The 25,566-nt window shown below is 30.7% G+C and overlaps 2 protein-coding genes across 2 annotated transcripts; both read right to left on the bottom strand.

The window, feature by feature from the left end:
- Positions 1-7,804: 7,804 nt before the first annotated feature.
- On the bottom strand, positions 7,805-20,370 carry LOC147806514 (uncharacterized). Its single transcript, XM_087169303.1, has one exon. It carries the CDS (start codon positions 19,686-19,688, stop codon positions 17,883-17,885), a length of 1,806 nt encoding a protein of 601 aa, XP_087025429.1. The 5' UTR covers positions 19,689-20,370; the 3' UTR covers positions 7,805-17,882.
- A 1,056-nt stretch (positions 20,371-21,426) lies between these two features.
- LOC147806515 (uncharacterized) lies at positions 21,427-24,743 on the bottom strand. Its single transcript, XM_087169304.1, has 2 exons — positions 24,415-24,743; positions 21,427-23,787 (listed from the first exon to the last, which is right to left on the bottom strand). Exons 1-2 carry the CDS (start codon positions 24,565-24,567, stop codon positions 22,663-22,665), a joined length of 1,278 nt encoding a protein of 425 aa, XP_087025430.1. The 5' UTR covers positions 24,568-24,743; the 3' UTR covers positions 21,427-22,662.
- Positions 24,744-25,566: the final 823 nt, after the last annotated feature.

The raw sequence follows: 25,566 nt of genomic DNA on the forward strand, positions 1-25,566 counted from the left end.
GTATTGAGAAAGAGTTTTCTGTTTCCCTTCAATAGTTTTATATTTTTCTATTTTATATTATTTGTGTATATATATATATATATATATGTGTGTGTGCGTGTGTGATTGAAAAAAATCTGTCGAGTGAAGTATGTCAAATCGCTTCTGAGAAATTAAATAACAAATACAAATTTTTCAAAATTCGATTTCTCAGAAATTATTTGACTAATTAATCTCTCGCAAACAAAGGCATTTAGAGTATTCTTAACTAATAAAATATGTATAATAATGAACAACTTTAGAATTCAGAAAAAAGATATATTTTTTTGATTTTTTTTTCTTCTTTAACATTGGATTTCCCATTACATTATTAAAAAATCTTTACCGATGTGATGAAAATTAATGATATAACTACAAATAGTACTAAAGTACATCAGTTTCAATTTTCTACTTTCCCCGTATATTTGAAGTAATCATTTTCCAAACTGAATTTGACCTATCTTATACTAGAAAAAAAAAAAAAACTTGGGAAAAAAACTTAAAAAAAATATAATTTAAATAAAATATATCTTGCTCAAAACTGGAAAACATATATCGACACAATTAAAGAGCTTAATGGAAGAACCAGGTAAGTGACATTTTTAGGAGAAAATTATGAATGAAAAAAAATAACAAAAAGTGGTTGCGTCAATATGAATAGTGGTTGCTTAAATGATTCATTTTAATCATCAATTAATTTTTTTAAACTTTAATTTTAATCTTAACTTCACTCAAGCGCATAAGTTTTCAGTATGCTTACAAGATTTTCATTTCAAATATGGCACAGGTAAATAAAATAAAGAAGAGAATTTTATCCCGGCTTCTAATAAAAATTGGCGATGAAATAGTTCGGATGCATTTTTTTTTTGTTATACGAACATCACTTACCTCGTTTTTCTACTAAGTTCTTTAATTAATATAGCTGTTGTTGTCCATTTACGTCGCACTAGAGCTGCACAATGGGCTATTGGCGACGGTCTGGGAAACATCCCTGAGGATGATCCGAAGACATGCCATCACAATTTTGATCCTCTGCAGAGGGAATGGCACCCCCGCTTCGGTAGCCCAACGACCTGCACGCGAAGTCGAGCACTTTACGGTAGAAACAGTTTAACGAGGACCAATACCGCACACCCTCGGTCCCTACGCAGACTGATCCAAGTGGTCACCCACCCGCACACTGACTCAATTAATATAGCTTTTATTTAATAATGCATCCTTATTGGTGGCTTTACGTTATTGAAATAAAAACTCGTTTTGTGTAATTCATTTCATAAGAATAAAAAATAAATGCATTCAGCATTGCTTGGTGTGATGCTATTCTTCATGGCTAACTCATACTCTTCAAAATTTACCTGTGTCAAGTAATTATCTTCGATACATGTCCCTTTCGAGAGGAAGTAAAACACTTATTTCCAAGGTTTCGGTAGTTAAGCTAATTAGCATTGGTGTTTTAATACTCACAAATTATATAAGTATAATATTTAATACATATGTTAGCATATTTAGTACTAATTAGTTAACCCTTCATAAAATAACCTTTGGATAAACGAATATTATAATTCAATGCAATTTTTTTATTTTCATTTAAATGTTCTCGAGATATTTTAAAATATGCATAAGGTTAAAGTACGTACAAGCGTCCAACCATATTTACGAGATTGCGGCTACCTCCTTTCTTTAGGGGATCAAAAATCAAAATCCGTCAAAGAACATGTATGTTTATTTAGAGTAAAAATATTTTTGTGTTGTTTTAGAAACTTAAAATATCGTCTGCCCTTATTAATTAGAAAATTTGAGCTCACCCTTCCCCCGAGCCATTTAGGTTGAGTCTTAGAATATTAAGATCCGACCAGTGGCCCCCATCTCCCCCAGGGCCTCTGAATCCGACTATTCGATCAAAAGTAATTCCGCGTGGTCCGCTTTATTATGTACTGAACATATGAGACTCTGAACCTGAAAGAAAGTAAAATATTTCCTTGCAATTTTATTAGGTGTCACATTTGAATTTAATTATTTTTGTAAATTATGTGTAAAAGTATGACACAATGTTATAAATGTCAACATTAGTTGACTTTTAAATACAAAAATACGTGAAAAAAAAAAAGATTTTTTTTAAAAGAAAGAAAAATGCTTCAGGAGGATTTTTAAATGAAACAAGCTTTATTATTAAATTAAAATTTCTATAGTAATCAAACCTTTGGGCATATTTAGTAAGAAAATATGTTTTGTGTAGCAGGTAACAGCCGTTAGCGTGTTTTATAATTCTATTTAGATCAGGGTTGGCAAGGTTTAGGACAAAATGGTTTAATCCACGATTTATATGTCCTGTCCAAAACCTTTTTACTCAAATTATATCATAATTTTATCTGAACATTATATAAAAGGTGAAAAATAAATATAAAACTAATAATCCGGAGTGATTGTGAGCCAACTCAAAAATCCAGAAAATTTCTCGAGTAAAATCTCTAATGATGCATTTCAAAAATTTTATGTCTTGATAAATTTAAATCATTGATATCTTAAAAACATAAAATTCTAAATAAATATACGCTGCATAATTTAAATTTATAATTACTTATAAACAAATAAAAAAAAATGTCAAGAATAAATTCTAGTTCTAATATTTTTAAATAAAAGAGACAAATTTTTATACATAAACGTGATCGATGATTTCTTGAAACTTCTGGACCTTGAATATATTTAAAAATAATAATAATTATTATTTTTTTTTTTTTTAAATAGATGTCTTGATGCAGAAATTATAAGATTTAAAAAAAAAAATAATGAAATATAAAAGGTTAATTTTAGAACAAGAAACATAATAAAAGGGAGTTCTTGTTAATTAAATTTTTCTTATTTACTAATAAATAAAACTGTATTGCAAGATACTTGCATTGAAATTTTTAAAAAAATGCTGATGCAAATGAACTTAATTTTGTGTATAGAAACTAAATTTTGTAAATGTTTGTATTTACCTTTCTCCAAATGCTCTGGGTATAATGAAAAAAAACACCCTTTCACCGAAGAAGTTGGCAACTCCTCTTCCAAGATGCTCATAACCCCACGCTCAAAATCCAGGAGGCATGATTCAGGATTCATATTCAACTGTAGTTTGGTGGCTTCAGCTTTAATGCTCTGAAGCATCCTCTTGTACGTACTTTTTTTTTGTCGGGCAGGAGACAAAACACTAGAGGAAATATTTCGCCTCTAAACTGTGCATGGATGGTATATAATTGTTTAAACAATCTAGGAACAATCTTAAACGTCCCATCCATCCACAGTTTATTGGCAGAACATAGCACTTTTAAATTCTCCTCAGTGCAGAATATCTAAAAAGATAAAAGAAATTTTAAATGGTTGTGAATCTCAAAACACGTATGACTTAAACTTTTTTAACAGACACATGCATACAATTATAAAGAATATTTTTATTGGCTGCATTCGTAATATAGCAAAAATGCTTTTTCCCTACAATTTTGCTTTACAAATGTGCAATATTGCATGCACCATGCATCCGAATGTTTATTTTTTAAACATTGCCTCCAAAGAATGTCAAGTTCCTTTTTTCCAATATTTCTTTAAGATGGTTGGTTCTTTCAAAAATTTATTAATGAAGAATAATTGTTTTTATCTGTTGATTAAAGAAAATTTTTCATTTGAAATGTTTTCTCATGATTAATAAATTATTACTCAGTTATCAACCCTATCAATAGTTATTGCTTCCTCCAATGAACATATTATTAATAGGCCAAATAAAAATTGTATATAATGCTTTTTGTTGTTCTTGTAATTGTGGCATGAAAAGTTTTTCTTAAAAAAAGATTATTAATTTTATATTTTGTTTATATTTACACAATTTATAAATATTAAATGCAATATTCATTATGATATTGTAACAAAATGTTATCTGTAGCTTAAAGCAAATCAATTATATTTTTTAAAATTTCCGTGATTGTATGTAATTAAACTTTTGAATCTTTTACAGTGGGAAGAAAAATGACTAAAAATCAAATCCATATGAGAAAGAATAATATAAAACACCTAACTTTATAAACTTAGCTACTGCCAGAAGATATTTTTCAAAAAGGCGTAAAAGTATGCTTGACTTAAAAATATTAAACCATATCATAAGAACATGTAAAATCACTCTGCTGATTTTCACTAACATCAAAATTTATAGCAATGAAAACATTACAGTAGAACTACTCGGTTTTTAAGGGAACATTTGTTTTTAGATATTACTTGATGATCATCGTATGTAAATGTTCCTAATTTCAAATGGTTATTATTACGAAAAGTTATTTGTAAAAAATTTTAGTCATATTATAACCCTTTTCTGTTTCGGCTATTATTTTTAATTCCATAATTAAAAACAATATATCCAGCAATTATTTTTTAATTCCATAATTAAAAACAATATATCCAACAATTAAAAACAAATCATTTCAACAGAAAAATTTCAATGTGTAACTATAATTTTACTACTAAGCATTCAAAAACCTTCTGTGAAGAAAGATATATTTTACTAACAGTTAAAAAAATGAATTGCTCAGTTTTAGTATAGTTGAGTTATAATTATTTTACTCATATAATGTAATAAAATGTACACTTTGTAGATTTCTCCATTCATACCCTTCCATATATGAACAATAAAATATAATCCAATCAACAAGTCTTTCCTTTATAATTATCTAAAAAGATCATTCCGTCTAAACTAAATTTAAAAAAAAAAAAAAAAAAAAACATTTCTAATTTATTTATAACTCACAAAATGTGATTGATTTATAAATTTTAATATTTACCAATAGGCGATCCTTTCCTGAGCCGTCGTCCACCATCAAAAATTTTCTATCTCGCACATACTGTTATTTTTGAGGCAAAACCAAATCATCTAAACTATGAGGAAGATTAGGCCTTTCTTTATGTCTCACTTTATACAGGCATTGTTTAATTGAGTCATATGACGGAAGATTGGCAGCTGCTTCAGCAGAGGTAGCTAATTTACCGATCTCTTCACTAAAATTTCAGAAAAAGACAGGAACAAATCAGTTTAAAGAAAAATAATGCATGCAAATGTGAATTATATTAGATACTAGCATAATTTTTTAAACTTAGAATAATGTTGTTTCAAAGGAAAAAGAAATCTAAGCATGCATAAAAAAATTATACTAAATAATACCTGGATTCATTATAGATGTTTTAAAATTATTTATTTAAATCAGAATTGGAGTTTTAAATATTTATGCCAAGTAAAAATTAAACATTGACAATTCGCTATTGAATAAGCATGGCTAATAAATATATTGTACAAATAACTTATTATATGCTATTAAAATGGGAAAAAAGTTTCTATTCTACTTTGTTAATCTATATTATTTTACAGTAAGTATACTTATAATCTATATTGTAAGACTCTCTTTGTAATGAAATAATTGTTTGCTACAAATTATAACCTTTTAAAAAAAATAGCGAATTGCAATATAGTGCTTTCTTTGCGCAAGGAAAAATTTATTAAAAAATTATTATTAAAAAATAAATATGGAAATGAACTACTTTTGACTGTCTAAGTACAAAAAACAATATATACTAAATATAATTTTTAACAAAAAAATAATATATATATATATATATATTCTAGCCCAATGAGTAAGCTTGGTGAATCATGTAATGGAATTAGGAAGAAAAAAAACTTCACAGTTTCTTGCCATTTCAGATTAAATTTAATTTGTACTATAGCCTTTCTCTAATTAATATCATAAGCATTAATATCATTTTTAAGATCTAAAATTTTATATTTTATTACTAAAAGCACAAAAAAATATCTTTTTACATATCCATTCTGTCAGTAAATAAGCACTCAAGATGTAGGAAAGGCACAAAACATTTGTCGCATAAATAAACTAAATAATTTTAATATATTTGTCGCATAAATATATTAAAATGATTTAGTTATTTGTAATTTTAATCACTCTCACTACAGAAATTTAAAAATTGTTTACATTTTTTTACAATATAATTTCTATTGTCGAAATTTGTGAGAAATATGAATAATCTCAAAATTTTAGTTTGAATAAATAAAAATATAAGTTTTAAATTTTTTTCATAAACAATTCAATTATTTTGTGTATCAAAATTTTTCTGAGATTGCATTATTTACAGCAAAATATTGTTACTTTACTATTAAAATTTTATCATCACTATTAAAGTAAATAAAAATATGTGTTAATTATTTTTTGCATTTATTTATTTTTAATGAAAGTGCAAAATATAAAACTAACATTAATGGGACAAAAATATCTAAAAACAGTTGGCTTAGTTGTAAAGAAATTATTAAAACTATATTTGAATTTTTACAAAAAAAAAATTTATTTATATATATATTTACATAGTTTAACTACATACATAAAATTGCAAATTTTTTAGCGCTCGCATTTTGAATGACTTTCACAAAAACATTAGAATCATTAAAACATTAGAAACTTACTTGTATAATCTTGATATTGGAGTACCAGTTTCTCCAGCTGCTCTAGTTTTTAACTTTTCTTTGAAACTCCGAGCAGCTATTTTTCCTTCACTTGAAGAATGGTTATGGTTTTCCGCTCGAGAGTGAAACATGTCTTTTTTCAACGTTACACGTGCAGTGCACCCACATTTCCAAAATTGGGAGCATCTCCAATAGGTAGTCTCCCCTTTTTTTTTCAAAATGTTAAAAATTTCCTCTTCGAATATTAACACTCTACCTCCTCTCTTTGAGGGCATAAAATGAAAAGTATTTGTATCCATTATAACGAGAGAAAAAATGCCTAATGAATTGCCTAAAATTCCATGCTAAAAATGAACTAAAAAAAATTAAGTCGATTGACTATGATATACAAGGTCCGGCTATTAATTTCCAGGACTGACGTAACTGTAGGAGAAAGAAAAGCCGGAAGATGGCGCTAATGATTGCATATTGAAGAGTGTTTTCTAGCGCATGTTCAGTGCAATCGGCGCCATTCTGAAGTGAGTGGTTCTCGTGGAACGGCGCATTAAAACGGAGCTCTTAAATTCCTGTTGTCGAAGTGAAATGGAGCAAAGAATTAACATTAAATTTTGCTTCAAATTGTGCAAGACAGCTGCAGAAACCTACGAATTGTTAAAACAAGTTTACGGCAAGGAAGCATTATCTCGCTCAAGAACTTTTGAATGGTTTAAACGCTTTCGAACGCGAAAGCGTGGAGGATGATCCGCACACAGTTCGGCCGCAGTTCGCACGCAAGCCGGAAACAATTGAAAAAGTTCGCGTCCACACATTGCGTTTGCTGTGTGGCGATTCTCATCTCAGCATGGTGTCGTTGAGTCGCAGCATCCACCATACCCGCCAGACCTAGCACACACTTTTTCCTGTTTCTTAAGCAGAAAAATTCACTGAAGTGAACAAGATTTCAGAATGTCGAAGCCTTCACGAAAACTGTAACGTCACTAATAAAGAGCATTCCAAAAGTGGACTCTAAAACTTCTTTCCGAAATTTGTACAGCCGAGCACAGACGTGTATTACGGCTGATGGGGATTACTTCGAATAATATTAAATGGCTATGTGTTTTTTTTTTCTTCTGAGTTATTCCATGAGTCCTGGAAATTAATAGCCAGACCTTGTATGAAGATACATATTAGTGAGAAATGTGCGTAGCTTATAACTTACAAGTAACTTTCCTTAAACAAATACTTACAGACATCAATACTAGTCACAACTGATCTAGTATTTCGATTTTTGGTTTCGATTTGTCGAGCATGCGCAGCTAATTCGTGTGTAAGAGGGAAGGTGTAGTTTACAAGCATATCACTGGCGAGATTTTTGACTTCATAGTGTTATGCCAAAAATCTATCGTATGTTAACCCCTGCACTTGTTTTCGATGTCAGTATACCTACTTCAGGGGTTCCTTTCATTCTGTTGGGGTGAGGGTAAAGACCGCAGGTGGTACGTTCGGTGAAACACCCCTAGAACCGTGTTATCATTTTTGCTGAGTTTGAAAACTTAATTGAAATAAACAAATCTAGAAATATTTTATACGATTTCGGATACTAAAGAATGGATGGATTACAGCTATTTCATATTTTATCTAAAGAAAAGATGACGTCCCCTTATTTTCGAGGTGTGTATTCTATAGACACCCTACCGATTCTACAAGAAAATTCGTGTGCGATAATGAACTCTGACGAATCCTCACAGACTGGAACTCACTGGCTGGGTATATTTATCAATAAGAAGAACGAGTTAGAATTGTATGATTCGTATGGTAGGCCACCCAGCTTTTATGGCATGAATACATCTCCTTTATTTTTACTATACAATTTTTTATTTACGTCTAAATGTGCCGGTAATTGAACATCATTTAATGTTTTTAAAAATACATTTCTTCCCACTGGAGCTGATTTTCTGTTTCGTAAAAAGTCATTTATAAGATTTACTATATTACTTCAAGGAACAGCTTTATCTTCATGAATAATTTCACCTTTAGTATTCCAAAGGAAAGATTCATTACTTTTTAAAAATTCGTATAAATCTTGAGCTTTTCTTGAAATCGAGGGGGAACTACAGTTAGAATTTTTTCCTCCAAGTTCTCTGTTTCTTTTTTGATGTTTAAAGGATCATTTTCTGCAGACGCAACTATAGGATTCTCTTTATTCGGAATTTCCTGCTCATTCGCTTGAGGTTCGGGTTTCAAAATTGAAAAATGTGTATATTTCTGCACTATTTGTAAATACTGAGCTGCTTTCTCGTCATCTGTTAAATCCTTATTCTGTAAAATATTTTTCATTTGTTGATCTAATTCTGATAAGTGTTCTTGAACCTGAACCCTGTCTTCTGGAACTAATACAAATTTCTTACTGTGCTCCATGAATTAAAGAACTAATAATTGATATAGCAGCCGGTAATAAAATAGACAAAAATCCTTCCCCCTTTTGAATAATAATTTTCTTTTTCTTATATAGGGGTATCTTTTTATTTGAAAGTTTTCGCAAGCTTTCTTTAAAAGGGTAAAATCGACTTTTTTGAACTTTTGTTAGGATAATGTTTCCAGACAACACGTTTAATACACACTCACACAAAGTTTTTATCTCACTCTTTGAACACTTTTTCAAAAGTGACTCAGAATTTTTAGTTTTAGAAATTAATTTTAAGAGCTGTAAAGTTTGTTCAGTACACACTGACATCTTGTAATCAAATGAAGGATGTAATTATTATTAGAGTCTATTTATCGTTCTCTAAGAATCTAGCAAAAGCTTTCACCTTATTGAGTGCGCACCTTTTAAAATTAGAAGTGTGCATGGAACAAGAGTTTAAATTTATACCTAATTGATTAATTTTTGGACATCCTATATCTTCTAAATTTTTACAAGGTCTTCCAATCAAAAATTCTATAAATCTCTTTTTCTCTAATCCTTTAACATAAATCTGAGTGAATATATTAGACAAAAAATTCACAACGGTGCGTAGTTGGTGATATGGTAGTTCTCCTTCATCCCATTCTATTAAATGTATATGTTTTGTTGCCCATTTATATTGAAATTTTTGATGGTAAGTAAGTTCTTCGAAAGAACAGGGGGGAAGAAAATGAAAATTACCGACGAAGGAATTACTATTTACTGCCTGAAAAGCAAGTTCCTTTGCGATATAGCCCCCTGAAGGTAATTGAAACCCCTCGAAATCTATAACGACAGCAGACATGTTACTTCCACAAATTCGTTTGCTTTAATAATATTATCGTGGTTGGTAAACATAATAAGTATCTCCAGGAAACAAAGCTGTACGCATGCGTAAAGATTCATCCGTATCACTTTTTAAATCTAATAATAAATAAGAATATGGTTTAAATGTTGCGTCTTCAAAGCTTTCTTGAAAAAATTTTGATTTTGATGGGTATAATTGTCTCCCTAAATGAGCTACTTGTGATCGATCTCTCGGATTTTTAAAAAGCACTAAGTAATGTGAGTTTAAAGAGATTTCTCTCATTTCTTTACCTTTATGAAATATGTTTTGAACAATGAATATAATTGAAAGGTTTTGGTGATGTGATCCCTTTGTAAACATTTTAGTTAATCTCGAGTCACCACCTAACTCACTCATTAAATCATCGATTATAATTAAAGTATCAGTTAATTTATTTATATTGGAAGGAATTCCTTCGTTAAATATAACTCCCGGTATTTTCGTATAAAGATTTTGAAACACTCCATAGCACCAAATTGTATTTTTAGGAAAAGGATTTATCATTCTATAATTAATGAGCTTCTTCACAAATTCAGATTTCCCACACCCAGTTGGACCCGCAACGATCATTGTGAAAGGCGACTTTAACTTTAACGTATCCATCTCACTTAAAAATATTTTGCTTTTTCAATTAGAAAATATACCAACATTACTAATATTAGACTAAATAAAATAATTTTAAAAGTAAAACTGGGAAAATATTGAAAGAAAACATGAATAAACAGAACAACCAATTTCAGACAGTTAAAGATTTTTTAATGTTTGATATAAAAATATAAAGTTATACATTTTCAATGGCATAGTGCCCAAAAGGTAAAGTATTTATACCATCAGGTAAGACATATCTCTTCTGATCCTGAGGAGATAAGGCTAGTTTATGAGCCTTTACAGAAAAGACTTCATGTCTTTTTGAGCGAATTAAATTCATGGATGTCATTAGCTCTTTATTATGGAACAGACAGTTCTTATAGTCATTAAAAGTGATTTTATTTTGGATAGTAGACTTTTTTATGCCTTTTAACTTTTTAGTGACTTCCCCTTCAACTTTGTAGGCATATAATTTCGAGCGTATTCCTAAAAATTCTGACATAATTTTTCCTCGACACTCATCTTTCATTTTTCCCAAATTTTTTTTATTTATCCTCGGAATTCCGTACGGATTTCCAATAGCGTAATCGGATGTATCATATGATTCAATGTCACTTTTTATATCTTCATATACATTGGATGTCTCAATACTATAAATAAAACTGTCTGTGTCCATATATAATAGGCTAATGAAATCCAAATATTTCGGTTTCATTTTCTCATAATCGAATGAGTACATTAGAGTTTTAGATAGTTCCAATATGCTCATTCCGATTGCTATGGGCTTGTTAAACTGAAGGTGGGTTTTTTGCATGTGAAATCCTACTAGTTTTTCACAGAATATTGTCCGATCAAGAAAGTTAGGCTTTGCAATTAATTTTTCACATTTTTTTTACGCTAGAACATAGTCTTACATCGACTCTTTTCCGGATATTCTCCATTGTTTTCCCAAAGATGGAATTATTCATAAGCTTGTAAAAATTTTTCTGGAAATCAGATTTAGACTCTGCTCTCTTTTTAGTATTTAAATCTATATATCGAATTCTAGAACTCTATGAATTTTTTCTAACTTTAAGCCAAATTGTAAACATTGTTTGAGATTTCGATAATGTATTACATAATTTTTTTTATTCCATAGAGTGGTAAGTAATCTTTTTTCTTTGCAATTTGGGGGGATGGCACTCTCACATGCAAAAGGTAAATCTGAGTGCTCATCATGAAGCTCGGTTGGATACAGAAGATCGACTTCTAAAATATAACCTTGGTTACTGTTATCTGGTGTTTGATTTACGTCTATTTTTTGAGGATCGACCCATTTAAAATTTTTTAAGGGGTGGGGCTGGGACATAGCCCACCGGTATAAATTATTGGCATCAAGGTAAAGAAGGTATGTATCCGGCTTAGACTTATCATAATCTTCCGTATATTGGTTATTTGCAAGTGCATAACGTTTAGAGCATTGTGAAATTCCCCCCCTGCTCCCCTTTTCAATAAAAAGTATCATTTCATAATCATCAAACAATTCAATTTCTATTTTAGACATTTTCAACATTGCATCCCAGGACATGTGTAATACCACGCCGGATCTAACGCGTATGTTGCCATGCACTCTTTACGGAAATTTTCAAAAATATCTGCTAAAAGCAAAACGTCTGTTTTAAGATAAAGATCGGAATATTCGCCGAGATTTTTACAATTCATTTCATACCATACTTGTTTTGCATGTTCGTAGTCTTCTTCTGACAAATCTTGCTCATTTAACTCATTGTAAAAATTTTCTTTCGTTGGGAGGGTCGTTTCACTAAATTTTTCATGTTCGGTGACATAATCATAGGGAAATACTCCTTTTCTTAGAATAAGTGGGACTTTATCTATCGGGAAAAAACGCTGGACTGTTTGAAAGTCATCTCGAGCAAGATTTTTTGATAGTTCATCGATACTACTGGACATAAATTTAAATTCCAGAAAGCGAATTTTGAACCCACCTTCAATTTTTTTTGAAAACGAAATATGTTTTTCAGTGTTTTGGGGAATAACGTCTATATCTTTCTCATCAGTCCCTAACTCTCTTACAAATAGATGGCTATCATAACCACTTAAATTGTGAAAAAATACAGGCAAAAAGTCAGGGATCTTAGCTTTGATGTTGCATCGAGAACAGCTTGCCCCACGATACCGTCCATTAATATGGTTATGATCATGAACCTATTATCAAGAAAGAAAGGGAAAAAAAAAGGTAACTAGATAAATGAAATGTAACTTAATCATATTATTATTTTTTCAATTATCGCCTAAAATTTATTTTTTAATTACCAAAAGCATTCATTTTTCGATTTCGATTTAAAAAAATTGTTCTCAAATAGTTTGTCAACAATGAAAATTATTATAAATTTAGAAATCATCAGTCAAAATTCTTGTTGATTTCAGAAAAAATAAAATGGAAATAAATAAAATATTTAAAAAAAGAATTTGAAAAAAAAACAAAAAAAAAACATTATGACGAAATTGCTGGAGAAAGAGATATGAGAAATACAAGACAAAGTGTATGTAAATTTCGTTACTTCGAAAAGCAGAGTTGCACCACTAAAAGGAGTTACTTTGCCTCGACTTGAGCTTCTAGGAGCCTTAGTAGCTGCACGTCTGAGTTCCAAAGTGCTGAAAATCATCAATCAGAAAAGACAGTGCGCAGTGTTCTATTGGACCGATTCAAAAGTAGTTTTGTTTTGGATTAGAGGATCTCAGAAAAAATGGAAACAATTCGTCGCTAATCGTGTTCGAGAAATCACTAAGCTGACTGATCTTAATACTTGGTTTCACTGCGCCGGAAAAAAAATCCCGCAGACTTGTTGACAAGAGGTCTCAGTGCAGAATCGCTTCTACACAGCAAAAAGTGGTGGCATGGTCCTTCATTTTTGTTGTCCGATGAACTTGTGAGTGAATTTTACTGTCCAGTGCCAAATGAAGAAGAATATTTACCAGAACTAAAATCCAAAAACTCAGTAGAAACTACAGTCTTGACTTTAAATCATGACAAAACCTTTTTTGATAATCTGATTAATCGTAGCAATAGATTTTTAACTATAGTTCGAATTTGTAGTTATCTTTACAGGTACATTCATAACTTGAGAAATCCAGAGAAAAGGATTCTTGGTCCTCTGAAGGTAGAAGAATTGTCCAATGCTGAAACCTATCTAATTCGCTGCTTGCAGGAGCAAGAGTTTCCAAAAGAATTAACTGCTCTAAAGTCGGGAGGTAGCGTTTATAATAAAAGTGAGATCTTTAATCTATCACCTATTTTAGATGAAGAAGGGTTATTGAGAGTGGGTGGCAGACTAGAAAATTCTCAATTATCGTACTCGAGTAAACATCCCTTTTTACTGCCTTCTAAATGTAAGTTAACTGAAATAATCGCTAAATACTATCATGTTAAGTATCTTCATGTTGCAGACCTGCCAACCTTAGAAACTAAAAAAGCAGGAGACTCTTTTTGCATCACGACATAGCGCAATATTAAAAATTAAACCTGATTCACATTTCTTACAAGAAGTTTATTTCAAAATATATTATTTACATTAAATAAAATAGATCACAATAAGGTTCTGACACTGACTAATGAGGATATGTGTTCTTACTATAAAATATAAGGTTCTTTAGAATTATATTAACATATCCTTTGATTTTTTAAAATTTAGGAAGAGTATCAAAATGAACAAAATATGTCAATAATGAATACAATACTTAATACATTTTTTTTAAAACTGCTACTGCTTTAAAACTGCAGATGTTGCTGATGTAGCATTATTTAAAAAATTATTATCAAAATTTCTTTGGAAGCATAACTCTTTTTGATTTGCCTTAATTGTCATAAGTTTTCTAAGTTTTGTTTCGTTAAAGAAGATCGAAACTGAGTTAGTATTTTGGTAACGTGGCTAAATATTCGTTCACATGAGTAGTGGAAAAAAGGAGGTTTTGCCTCACTTAAGGTCTATGACCTCACGACTTCAATCACTACCTTGAGATACTCCCTCATTTGGGGATTCTACCTCACTTAGTTCAATGACCTCGCGACTTATCAGTTCTTTCCGGTCAAAGAAGTTTTTTTTATTTTTAAATTTTAATTAACTTTTTCAATACACATGGCTCCACCTAGTGTAAGAATGAGGAACTAAACTCTAAGAAAATGAAAATATTCAAAGCTGTTTTGTTTGTTGCTCCTACTGACATCGAGTGAATAAAATAGTTACCATTGTCTATTTAAATAGAGTAAAAATATTTATGTGTACATAAATAAAGATATTTAAATTAAGTTTCGAACCCCCAATCTCATGATCTTGGCATAAAATACATTCCTACTATGCTGATTTAGCCACGACGCTAACCAACATGGTAGGAATGTACGTAGAGCAATTAGAAATATAAAGTTTTACTCTTTTCTTTCAGTTGATTAATTTTTAGTTTATATCATTGCTCATGCTGCCACCTGGTGAAGAAACTTCATCTTTAATTGCGTGAAATGGAAAATATTAAAAAAAAAAAAAAAAATTATGATGCTCATGGCGACATCTACAGGTTAAACAGTGAAGTTTAAAAAAATGAAGAGATATTTGAAAAATAAATTATACATAAAGATGTATGAGACAAGCCTCGAAACAGCAACCTCATCACTTCGACTTAAAATGTCTCAATAGCATAGTGGTTAAACGCTCGTCCTAACCTCTATACTATTGAGACATGTAAATGGATAATCAATACATGTTGTTTTTCAGTTGCTTTTATAAAAATGAAACCCTTGCACGGAGTAGATTATATTTTTACTCGTTGTTTATCAATGTAATTAAGTAAAAGTATTTCTTAAGGGGACACGGTACCTTCGGATGAAGATTTTAAAAAAACTTTTTTTTTACTCTAATTTAACGTATTTTAGCATTATTTACATATATCTTTGTTAAATTTTAAATATTAAGCTAATTTGAAACATTTTTGATAATATTTTCTAAAAAATAGGAAAATATGGAAAAACACAAAAATTTAACGCCGCGCCTGAAATTTCACCCAAATATTATTAAAAATTTTCCTAAAACATATCTTATACTATAATACGAGGAATGGTTGCCAAGTCGAAAATCGCCCCAGAATTAATAAACTCCGGTAAACTTGGGGGTCTGGGGTTTTTGGCCACGAGGAATCGATTGGCGCCGGTTTTGAAGCGCTACGGTCACGAGCAGTTCGGAGTTACAGATAGGATATTTTCAAACTTTATTAGTTCGCCATAATGGCTATAGATACTTTTCTCCACTCTTATAAATGTATGCTAATGCGAACCTTACAATTGAAATATTAACTTTCGACAACTTAAACCAATAATATACGAAGGAATTAACAATTTAATTGTAAGGTTCGCATTAGTTTACATTTATCAAAGTGGAGAAAAGTTTAACTTTTGTGTTAAAATCACCGTCAACAAAGTCCGACATTTCAACATTCATCAGATTTCAAGCTACATTTTCAACATGCAGAACGCACCTCTACTTGAAATTCTTCAAGGAGCCGGAATTTTGGAACAACAAGCGATCAACTCAATTCTACCCGCAAATGGACAACTAGAAGATTGTCAGAATGCTTCTCCATTACGCCGAACAAGCTTACCCGACCGTCAAAGTTGCCGTACTTCACCCTGAATTTGTCGCACGCTTCTACGTTACAACAGCGGATGGCGCTTATGAAGGAATGGCTCTTCTCAACGATATCAGCGACCAGAACAAGGCTTCCAACTATCTATACGGCGTTCAACAAGGATTCGACGTGCTACTCATTCCCATTCACAAGAGAGCTCAAATGGATAGAGGAGAGCACTGGATGCTAGGAATTTACGAAGCAAGCTATGGACAACGTCAACTATTAGTCTGCGATCCAGTCGACAACCCGCAGCCCATCGATGCTGTTTTGAGAAAAATACTGCGACACGTTTTGAATACCGTTGTTACGAATGAAAAGCTGAAAGGATGCATCGTGAAACCTCGCAACGCTTACAACCAAGATGACGCGTCTTCCTGCGGAGTTTACATCGTCTTTTATGCTCGACAATACCTCTCTCATCGACGCCTTTTCCTGGACAAGAATTTTCAAGAAGCGGATGAACGGAAGCAAATTTACGAATTCGTTGTGAACAGTGTCTTTAATTGTATAATTTTTTGTTATCAATTACATTTAATTTCCTATGACTTTTCAAACTTTACCTTTGTATAGAATAGTTCCCTTTCCAAACTTTGTTTAGATAGTTTACAATGGTGCACTTTAACCGGTTATCTTTTCACCAATGGTTTCACAAATTTTCTTATGGCATGTATTGTTTTGATAAATCACAATTGAAAATTTAAATCTTCGAGTTAGCTTCGATACCTGTTTTCTCCGAGCGGAGCTCGGTCACCCGCTGGTAATGATAATATAAACACTTTCTTGCAAACAGTTATTGTTTAATTTTATTAGTTTTTGAAAAAAAAAATTTTTTTTTCACTATCGATAATTTTTTTTCAAAAATTTTTTCTTCTCGCTATAATTAAACCACTACAATTTTTTTTTAAAAGATAGTTTCATAAAAACTCATGCACAACTTTATTTATAATACTTATATGAGACAGTAGAAAAAGTTTTAGGCAAATCAGTCAAAAATTCAGACACGCCCTTCAAACAAAAGACGGAAAATACACAAAAAAAGTTATCAGAGAAAAACAAATTTATTTGTGTAAATGAACCATACATTCCTCAAAGAGTGATAAAATTATACAACAAACATATTAACACCATCCTGTATGTTTCTTATAGAGATAAACACTATATTATTACCAGGAAATGTATAATGCTTGCCTTTTTACGAGAAAAGAGTTCTCGTTATGCATTTTATCAAAGTATTAACATGTCGACAATTTTTGCTTCTAGCTGCAATTAAGCCAGTGCAAAAGATTTTTTAATCATAGTTTCATAAGAAGTATTGATACAAATTCTTTATGATACACATATAAAACAGAAGAAGAAATTTAAAGCAAATTCCTCACAAATTCAGGCTCTGATTACGAAGAACAGGAGGAATCTTACAGACAATTTTATTGAAAAAAAAGAATTTTTATGTGTAAACGAGCCAAATATAGTTCAAAGAGATAATATCATACATAAAACATAACAATACCTTCCTGTTTGTTTCTTATAGTAATAAATACTATATTATTGCCAGCACAAATGCGTAGTAAAAATAATTCCATTTAATGCATGCTGTAAAATGTTTTGTAGTTTCAAATGTAAACAAAAAGCAAAAGACATTATAAAAAAAACTATTATAGTAAATACAAACTATAATAACAAAAAATAATAAACAGATAAAATTTTACAATGATTGCTTTTCAATAAAAATGTGTGGCATGATTCGTAGTGAGTACACTACACATCACCCATAACAAATATATATGACCATATCCAGCATAAAGGGTAAAAAAAATTTGTGTTCATGGATGTAAATGTTCTATACATCAAAATGCTCCACGGCTGTATGTTACACCTTCAGTCTTTTTTACTTTACTATCAGCACTTTTTTTGTTGTATTTTTTTTCTTTGGCTGCCTTTTTGTAAGCACTAGATTGCCGCCTGACACTTTGCTTGATCCTACGAGCATCTATTTTGTGGGCAACCTTAAAAAATGAAGTGTTACTTTTTATCGCTGCAGTTGCCACACTTCCCACATTATATTGGCTAATGGCATTTGTTACAGCCATTTCCAGCCGACGTTTCGAAACGAACACATCCTTTGGGCACAGTTGCCATATCACACTATGCAAACTTTCGTTTGCATTTTGTGTTTGCCCTGATGTGCAGCGCTTCAACAAGTCGTCACAAGCTAATCGCTGATAGACAGGCAGAATTTCAGGAACAATACTATCGTTAAGGGGAGCTTTCATTTTGGAGTGACTTGGTGCTTTCTCACCAAGAGCTTTAACTCGGTTGAAGAAACACCATGAAGTTTCACCTTGTGGGCATTTGAAGTGCTTCGGCTTACTGTCGGTGGAAGAGCAATGATATAAGGAAGCGAAAATGGAAGTTTTCATGGCATCTATATCAGGGGCATTTGAAGTTATTACTTTTCGATAATAGTTGGTAAGCCTTGCTATCAATGCATCAGTCAAATGCCCTTTTCGCTTGCCCCCCAAAGTTACACCCTTCACTTTGTTGCGAAGCGCTGTACCAAGTCTCTTTGCAACATGATTTACACACTCTTCTCTTTCGATATCAAAGCCTTCATAAATGTTCAACCCTTTCAAATGCGAAAAGGTTTTCGAAAAATCACCATCTGAGAGAAGAGTGGTGTAACGCATGCTGCAGTTTTCCACAGAGCGACACCACAAAATGCCAGCTGCGTGCATTTCCATCGCATTTGATGAGCCATCAAAGTTCTTATCACATAAACCGGAAGTTTTATGAGCTTGAAACCAGATATCAAACTCAGGAGAAGAAGCATCGAGTTCCATTTTAGTCACTTCACACAAGTGACAGTACTTCGATACAACTTCAAAGTCTAATACAATTCCAGTAAGAATATCGATGACGCAGCCAATGCCGTATAATGAACTATGGCCACGTTTTTGCCAGGTGCCGTCGAAGGATACCCCAATGTTGATTACTTTATCAACGCTTTCTTCCTCTTCGCTCAATCTTTCATATTCATCTCTCACTTTTGACCTGCATTTCTCGAGAACATCATTTTTGAAAGTTTTATTTTCTTCGGCCAAGCACGATACATATGAATCGAATGTCTTTCGATTCATTGGGTTGAGGCCCATGTTTCCGGCAAATTTTTCAATAGCCGTGTGACCTTTACCAAAACTCAGAAAAGCTGCCACAGCACTTTTGTTCGCAGCAAATTTCTTTTCGTTCTCCAAGCGTGGACTGGAGAATGTGCTGGAGTATTCTTTTCCGCATGCTTCACAGAAAATGTTTATCTTTGCAGCAAATCCATATTCTGTTGTCTTTCTGACATTTAGGCTGTGCTGATCACAGTTACCACATTTCAGATCTTTCAGCAGAGGGGACCACATTTCATCATATATCAATGTTGTGGTAGATGATGGCAAATCACTAGTACAGGCAGTATCAGAAAAAAGTTTTAATTTTTTTACAGTTCTGGAATCATTGAGTTCAGAAGATTTTCCAGTGTCATCTACTGAGCTCAGAGGAACAGTAGATGGTTTATTCCATCTTTTTCTAGCATTTTCAATAGCCCTTATATGCTTTTTACTCCGGTGAGGTTTCGGTTTGTGCCATCTAGAATTGATTTTATCCATGGTTTTCCAAAAAAAACGCAACAGTAAAAACAAAGAGATAACAATAAAAAATGAAAATAAAACAGTAAAAAACGAAAATAAAACAATAAAAATGAAAACATAACGAAAGAAATCAACGATTAGAGTATTTTACACGAGTTCAAAATTATACCAAACGTCGCGAAAAATAAACATAAACAAATGCAAAGATGTAAACAAAAGCACGGTTAAAGTTAAAGTATATGTTGCCAGACTGTTTAAATATAGTAATTAAAATATTTATAATAATAATTATTAAAATCTAGACAAAAAAATAGAAATATGCTTGAAAACTAGAATGTAAACAAACGTGACAGCTTCTGAACTGTCAAAACGGCCACGCCCACTTTTTCGAAAATTCGCCATAAAATCGTTAAAAATCATCGTAACTGAAAAATTTCAACACCATGTGATAAAGCATCATTTTCTTCACAATTTTAGCCAAAAAAATTTTTTCGAAAATTTGATGATTTGAAAGTACCGTGTCCCCTTAAACTAATTTAATAAATATATTTTAATTTTGTTTTACATAATTTAATTTGTGATTTTAAAAAATTATGTAGATATATGAATATATTACCTGAGGATGAATGACGAGTAACAGTTTGAAATAATGCAAGGAAAATAAAATTATCTCTAAGCAATTATCCTATAAAATGAATAATGAATGTTTTTTTTAAAGTATTAAATCACTTAACTGAGTCATTCAAAAGAAATATAAAAATTATAAAGTAAATACGAACAAAAATATAAAATGAATAAACACCTTTATTTACAGGATTTGTTAAGAATACAAACAAATAGTTTTTACAAAAGCCCTCATTCACAGAAACAATTTTGAGGGAACAGAAAAGTGGAGTGTTTAATACATAAACAGGTGGAGTAGCATTTCTACTGTATACAACAATTATAAACTTTACACATTATTAAAAGGCATAAATAAAATGAAATAGATAGTTGTATATTGATGACTTACATTCAATAACATATATTTAATTGTTTATTATTATTACTGTTATTACTTCAATTCGCAAAAATTGTAATAAATAAATCAATAAAATAATTAAAATATAATTGATGAAGTTACTAAACGAAATAAAGAGACGCAGTTAATGAATTAATTAAATGAACACTTAAATTACATTGTGTTAATTTTGAAATGATCATGAGCCAATGTGTCACATCCATTTTCCAAAATGTACCTAAGTGCACATGGGTAAGCCACATGCAATTAAATTAATTACTTAAAGATTAATACTTAAAGTTAAATAAACATCTAAAAGGAAATTAATATATGCCAGTCATAGATAAAAAGTTAAACATATTTAATGAAATAGGAAATTAGGAAATTTACATCTTGAATAAAATAAACACGTGTCTTAGCACGAACGTGAAAATTACGACGATACACTGGTCGAAGCTGTAACCCGAATGCGGGAAAACAGTCTCTGTGGCAGGGTTGCCAACTTTGAATGTTCACGCCAAACCGGCGTTCCAGGATAGTTCGTTATAGCCGTAATGGCGAGACGATCCGCTGCATACCTTTTGTCGTCGAGAGGACAAAGAGCTATTTTATTTGTAGTTACGAAATAAAGCTGATGATTTTTCGAGACGACGGATTTCATGTTTTCTCGAAAAGACATTTCTTATAATTACTATGTTTTAATTTTTTTTCTCTAACATTTTTGACTACACCTTTAGCTGTTTCTTTCTCGCCCTCCTCGCTTGACAAAGAGTACATTTTGGAACGGAGTCCAACAAACACTATAACGCCGTGTAATTCGTCTTTAATTTTCCGAGGACTTTCTTGTTTTTATCGCTGTACAAAAAATGGTTTTGGGGATAGTCTGATGTATCATATAAATCTATATTTTCGAGCATGTCGTGGTAACTATCTTCAGTTCGAATTTCGTAGCAGAGCGAATCTGTATCCGTAAATAGCAATTTTGCATTAGAACCATATTTATTTTTTATGTGTAGGTAGAGAAATTCATCGATAAATATCTTACTGATATCTAAGACGAAAAAGCCCGTGTACAATGGTCGATTCAGAGTAAGAGATGTGACATGTCGCGAAATAATAACCAAATTATCATCTATGATGTTGAAATATCGAAAAGGAGAGGCAATCATATTTAGTGCTTTTTTCTTATCAATTACAATGTCTATATTTTCACGATTTCGAAGATTCTCCATAGTTTTGCCAAAAACACTATTGTTCTTCAATTTATAAAAATCTTTGTCGAAAGAGTTTTTCGCTCTTTTCCTCATATCGGTATTAAAGTTAATAAATGGTTGAAGCCAAGCTTCCTGTTGTTATATCTTATTTTTGAATAGAGAAAAATATATTTAAGGAATCAAAAATGATTAACTAAAATATTGCGTTGTGAGAATTTTTAACTTTAACTAACATAATTTACTAGATCTAACATGTAGAAGTGACTTAAGTTAATTTAAAATTACTAGCACGTTTACTATTACTGCAATAATAATCTTGATTAGCTGAAAAGATTAAGCTTAAAGGATTAAGGTAAATTAAGCTTAAAGGATTCACATCCAACAACATAACTAATCTAGACTAAATGTTTTTATTTAAAGAACTTAATCATAAGTCAAGTTAGTTTACAATTTAAAAAGAGTTAGTTTACTGCTACATGACTTGACATATCAGGTCTGCAGATTATTTAAAGATAATCATTTTTTTCTTTAGTTAACATCACATAAAAATAAAATAACAACAAAAAAATTTAAAAAAATAAATAAAAGTAAAGGACTTATCCTAAAGCGCGCGTGGCCGGCCACCCCCGCATCATCCCTCCGTCCCGTTCACCAAGAGTCGTCAGCACAGGAATTGCCTAAAAACGAATTGTCGCTCTTTTTCCCGCTCGTGTATTCATCCGCGCCAAAGGCGGCGCTACTATCGTTCGACTCTTCACACCTGTGAAGCAATCCATTCTCAAGTAGGGGTGAAGGAAAAATATTGGAAGGTGTTAAAGGATAGGGGTGTAGGTGAAAATCGGATGGTGTTGTTGATTAAAGTAAAAAATAGATTAAAATACAGAATAAGATTATTTAAATTAAAACGCGGTGCCCAAAAAAAAATAAAGTTGTGTCCATAAATAACTAACAAAAATAATTTAAACATACCAACATAACACTGTTTAAAACATAAAATTTTATGTATTTTCTTTAATCGCAATCCTAATTGTAAATATAACTTTAAATTTCTGTAATGTAAAATGTAATGGTTCTTTTCTTTTAAATTAGGAATTAATTTTGAAACGTTAGAGGATTTAGTACCAGACTGACGCAAGAATTTGTACGCTTGGGGGGAAATGTAAAATAACAAGCAAGAGAGGATTAAAGTATTAGAAGAATTCCTAAACCTCTCAGGCTTACACATTAAAAAGTTTAATTGCTCTAAAATAAAATCAAGGGAAATCTTATGTTTATCCTCAACAGTATCCTTCAAAGAAGTAAACAAAGATTCAACCATTTCCAAATAATAAGTAATTGGATCTTTCGAATCAATTTGTTGCTTTTCAAGACATTCCAATGTATCAAAAATGTCATTTATTTGGCCAACAGCTATAGGTAATTTTTTACCATCATGTCTTAGCAGTTTCTGGCCTTTAAAACTAATATGCATACATAAATTATCATATACAGTTACAACATATAAAACATTTGGTACATCTTCATCAGAAAAGTTCAAAAAGTTCACCTGCTTTGTCCTGTTAAAAAAAGCATGCCAGTTTTTCGGCAGAATTTTATCACCTAGCAGCCTTTTCAGCTTTGACAGCGAGTCAAAAGAATTACTTAAATCGTACAACGTAGCTGCCTCTTCACTAGCTTTTATTACCTCAGCTAGTTGTAGTTCTTCAATTTTCTGCTTTTTGGCAGCTTCTCTTGAAGAACTGGCTGAGGACAGATAAGACGGGCAGTTCTCGAACAGGCAGGGAACTGCCTCTCTCTCCAGCACAGGCCGGTCCAGTGTGTAGGAAATATATTTTCCAGTCTTTTCATCAAAGTGGGAGGCCTCTCTTCTGATATCTTCTGCCCGAACATGTTTTTCACATACCTATAATTAATGACACATAATGAATATTCACAATATAATATAATTGAATTTAAGTTTTTTTTTTTTTGTTTCTAAATTTTAATTGTTTTGTATTTTGATTATTATTATTATTATTATTGGCATTTATAACCAGAAGATTTCTTCAGTTTGAGCAACCACAGATACGCATAAGGTGATTTTTTATTTATTTATCTTAAAATAACACTTTTGATGTTTGGTTGCTTTTTTATGTTTAATGATGTCTATTTGTTTACTAGATTTAACTGTAATTAATTTATATCAAATAAGTGCCTATAATAAAAGGAAAGTTAAATAACACTTTGTACCGTTGCTTTTTTTATGTTCAATGAGATCAATGCAACTATAATTAATTTATATCAAATAAATGCTTATTAATGAAAAAAAAAATGAATTTCCTTGAATTAATAGAAGATATTATATATATTTCTCAAATTATTATTAGCAGCTATTATTATTATCGCTCAAAATAAAAAAAAAATTAAATTCAAAATGTGAATAAGAATGATGTTAGCATAAACCCTTTCATCATTGAGTAAAATAAAAGTATTAAATAATAAGAAATTATATGAAAATTGACATTTAAATTTAAAAATGATCAAATCTTACCCTTGAGTGAGCAGTTATTTTGTAGTTTTTCCTCGGGATTTTTCTCAACCACAATTGCTGCAGTTCTGCGTCTTGAGGGAACCGAAATATGGAAACTTTATTCTCTTCATCATAGTTCCCACGACACATCGGGACACAACAAAAATAAACCATGCTTGACGCCTGAAAAATAAATAGACATTAAGACTCATGGCTGTAAATAAAGTATTTATCAATACCTTAATTTGCAATTAGAATAATGAAAATTAATTTTTTTTTCCAAAAATTGTTTTTACAAAATATATTTTCTAATTAACTGATTCTCAAATAAATTTTCTACAGTTTTGATAAATAAAAACAAAGTTCTGGTAAATGTAGTCAACAATCTATAAAATTCAATTAAAGAATTTATTGTTAAAAATTGTCTTTATTCAAAAAACTTTTTTAAAAGTATTTTAACAGCACACTAGAAGAATTATATGTTAACAAAGACACCAAACCTTGTTATAGTATTAGAAACTAATATTTTTATCCAGAAATGTTGGTACATTTAGAATTTCTTCAATATTAAAATTCTTCTCAGGCATATTAAATTTAAAATTTTAATAGCTAAATATAAACAAATGTAATTTGTATCATTATTCTTCAGATAAACACATCTGGTATTTTTGTACTAAAATGTGTTAAAATTTAATTTCATTAGAGTTAAAAATAACTACTTTTCAACACCAAAACAGTTTAAATTTCTTTGTAATTCTTGTTTATAATAATTAGTGAAATGCAGTTTTAAAATATTGGTAAAATTATACCAACAGCTAATTCTACATTTCAAATTATTTGGTATTTTTACTGAGAAAAATATATACAAATCTCTAATCTAACTTACATGATGTACAAAACATTAGAAACATCATATTAGTATTTCAAGAAATTGCATATTTTATTCTTACAAACACTAAAAAGTTAAGCAGTAAAACATATTCGATTGTAACTAATATATTTTATAAACAATTCTAGGGCTATTTAAAATTTTGAGAAGTCCATATAAATCGCTTAGATTCATTTAAGATGTTTTAGCTCATGTAGTATGAATATAAAATTCAATCGAATTATTTTGTAATTTTATATTTGAATACTAAATTAAGTTATGTTATAATCCAAATGGAAATAGAT

This window comes from Parasteatoda tepidariorum, chromosome 8 (genome assembly GCF_982258835.1).
Source record: "Parasteatoda tepidariorum strain Cologne lab strain chromosome 8, Ptep-v5.0, whole genome shotgun sequence".
Taxonomy (NCBI): domain Eukaryota; kingdom Metazoa; phylum Arthropoda; class Arachnida; order Araneae; family Theridiidae; genus Parasteatoda; species Parasteatoda tepidariorum.

Coding starts and splice junctions, on each gene's coding strand:
- LOC147806514 (XM_087169303.1), bottom strand. CDS start 19,688: ATGGATAAAATCAATTCTAGATGGCACAAACCGAAACCTCACCGGAGT.
- LOC147806515 (XM_087169304.1), bottom strand. CDS start 24,567: ATGGTTTATTTTTGTTGTGTCCCGATGTGTCGTGGGAACTATGATGAA. Junction 23,788..24,414: donor AAATAACTGCTCACTCAAGG/GTAAGATTTGAT, acceptor CATTAATTATAG/GTATGTGAAAAACATGTTCG.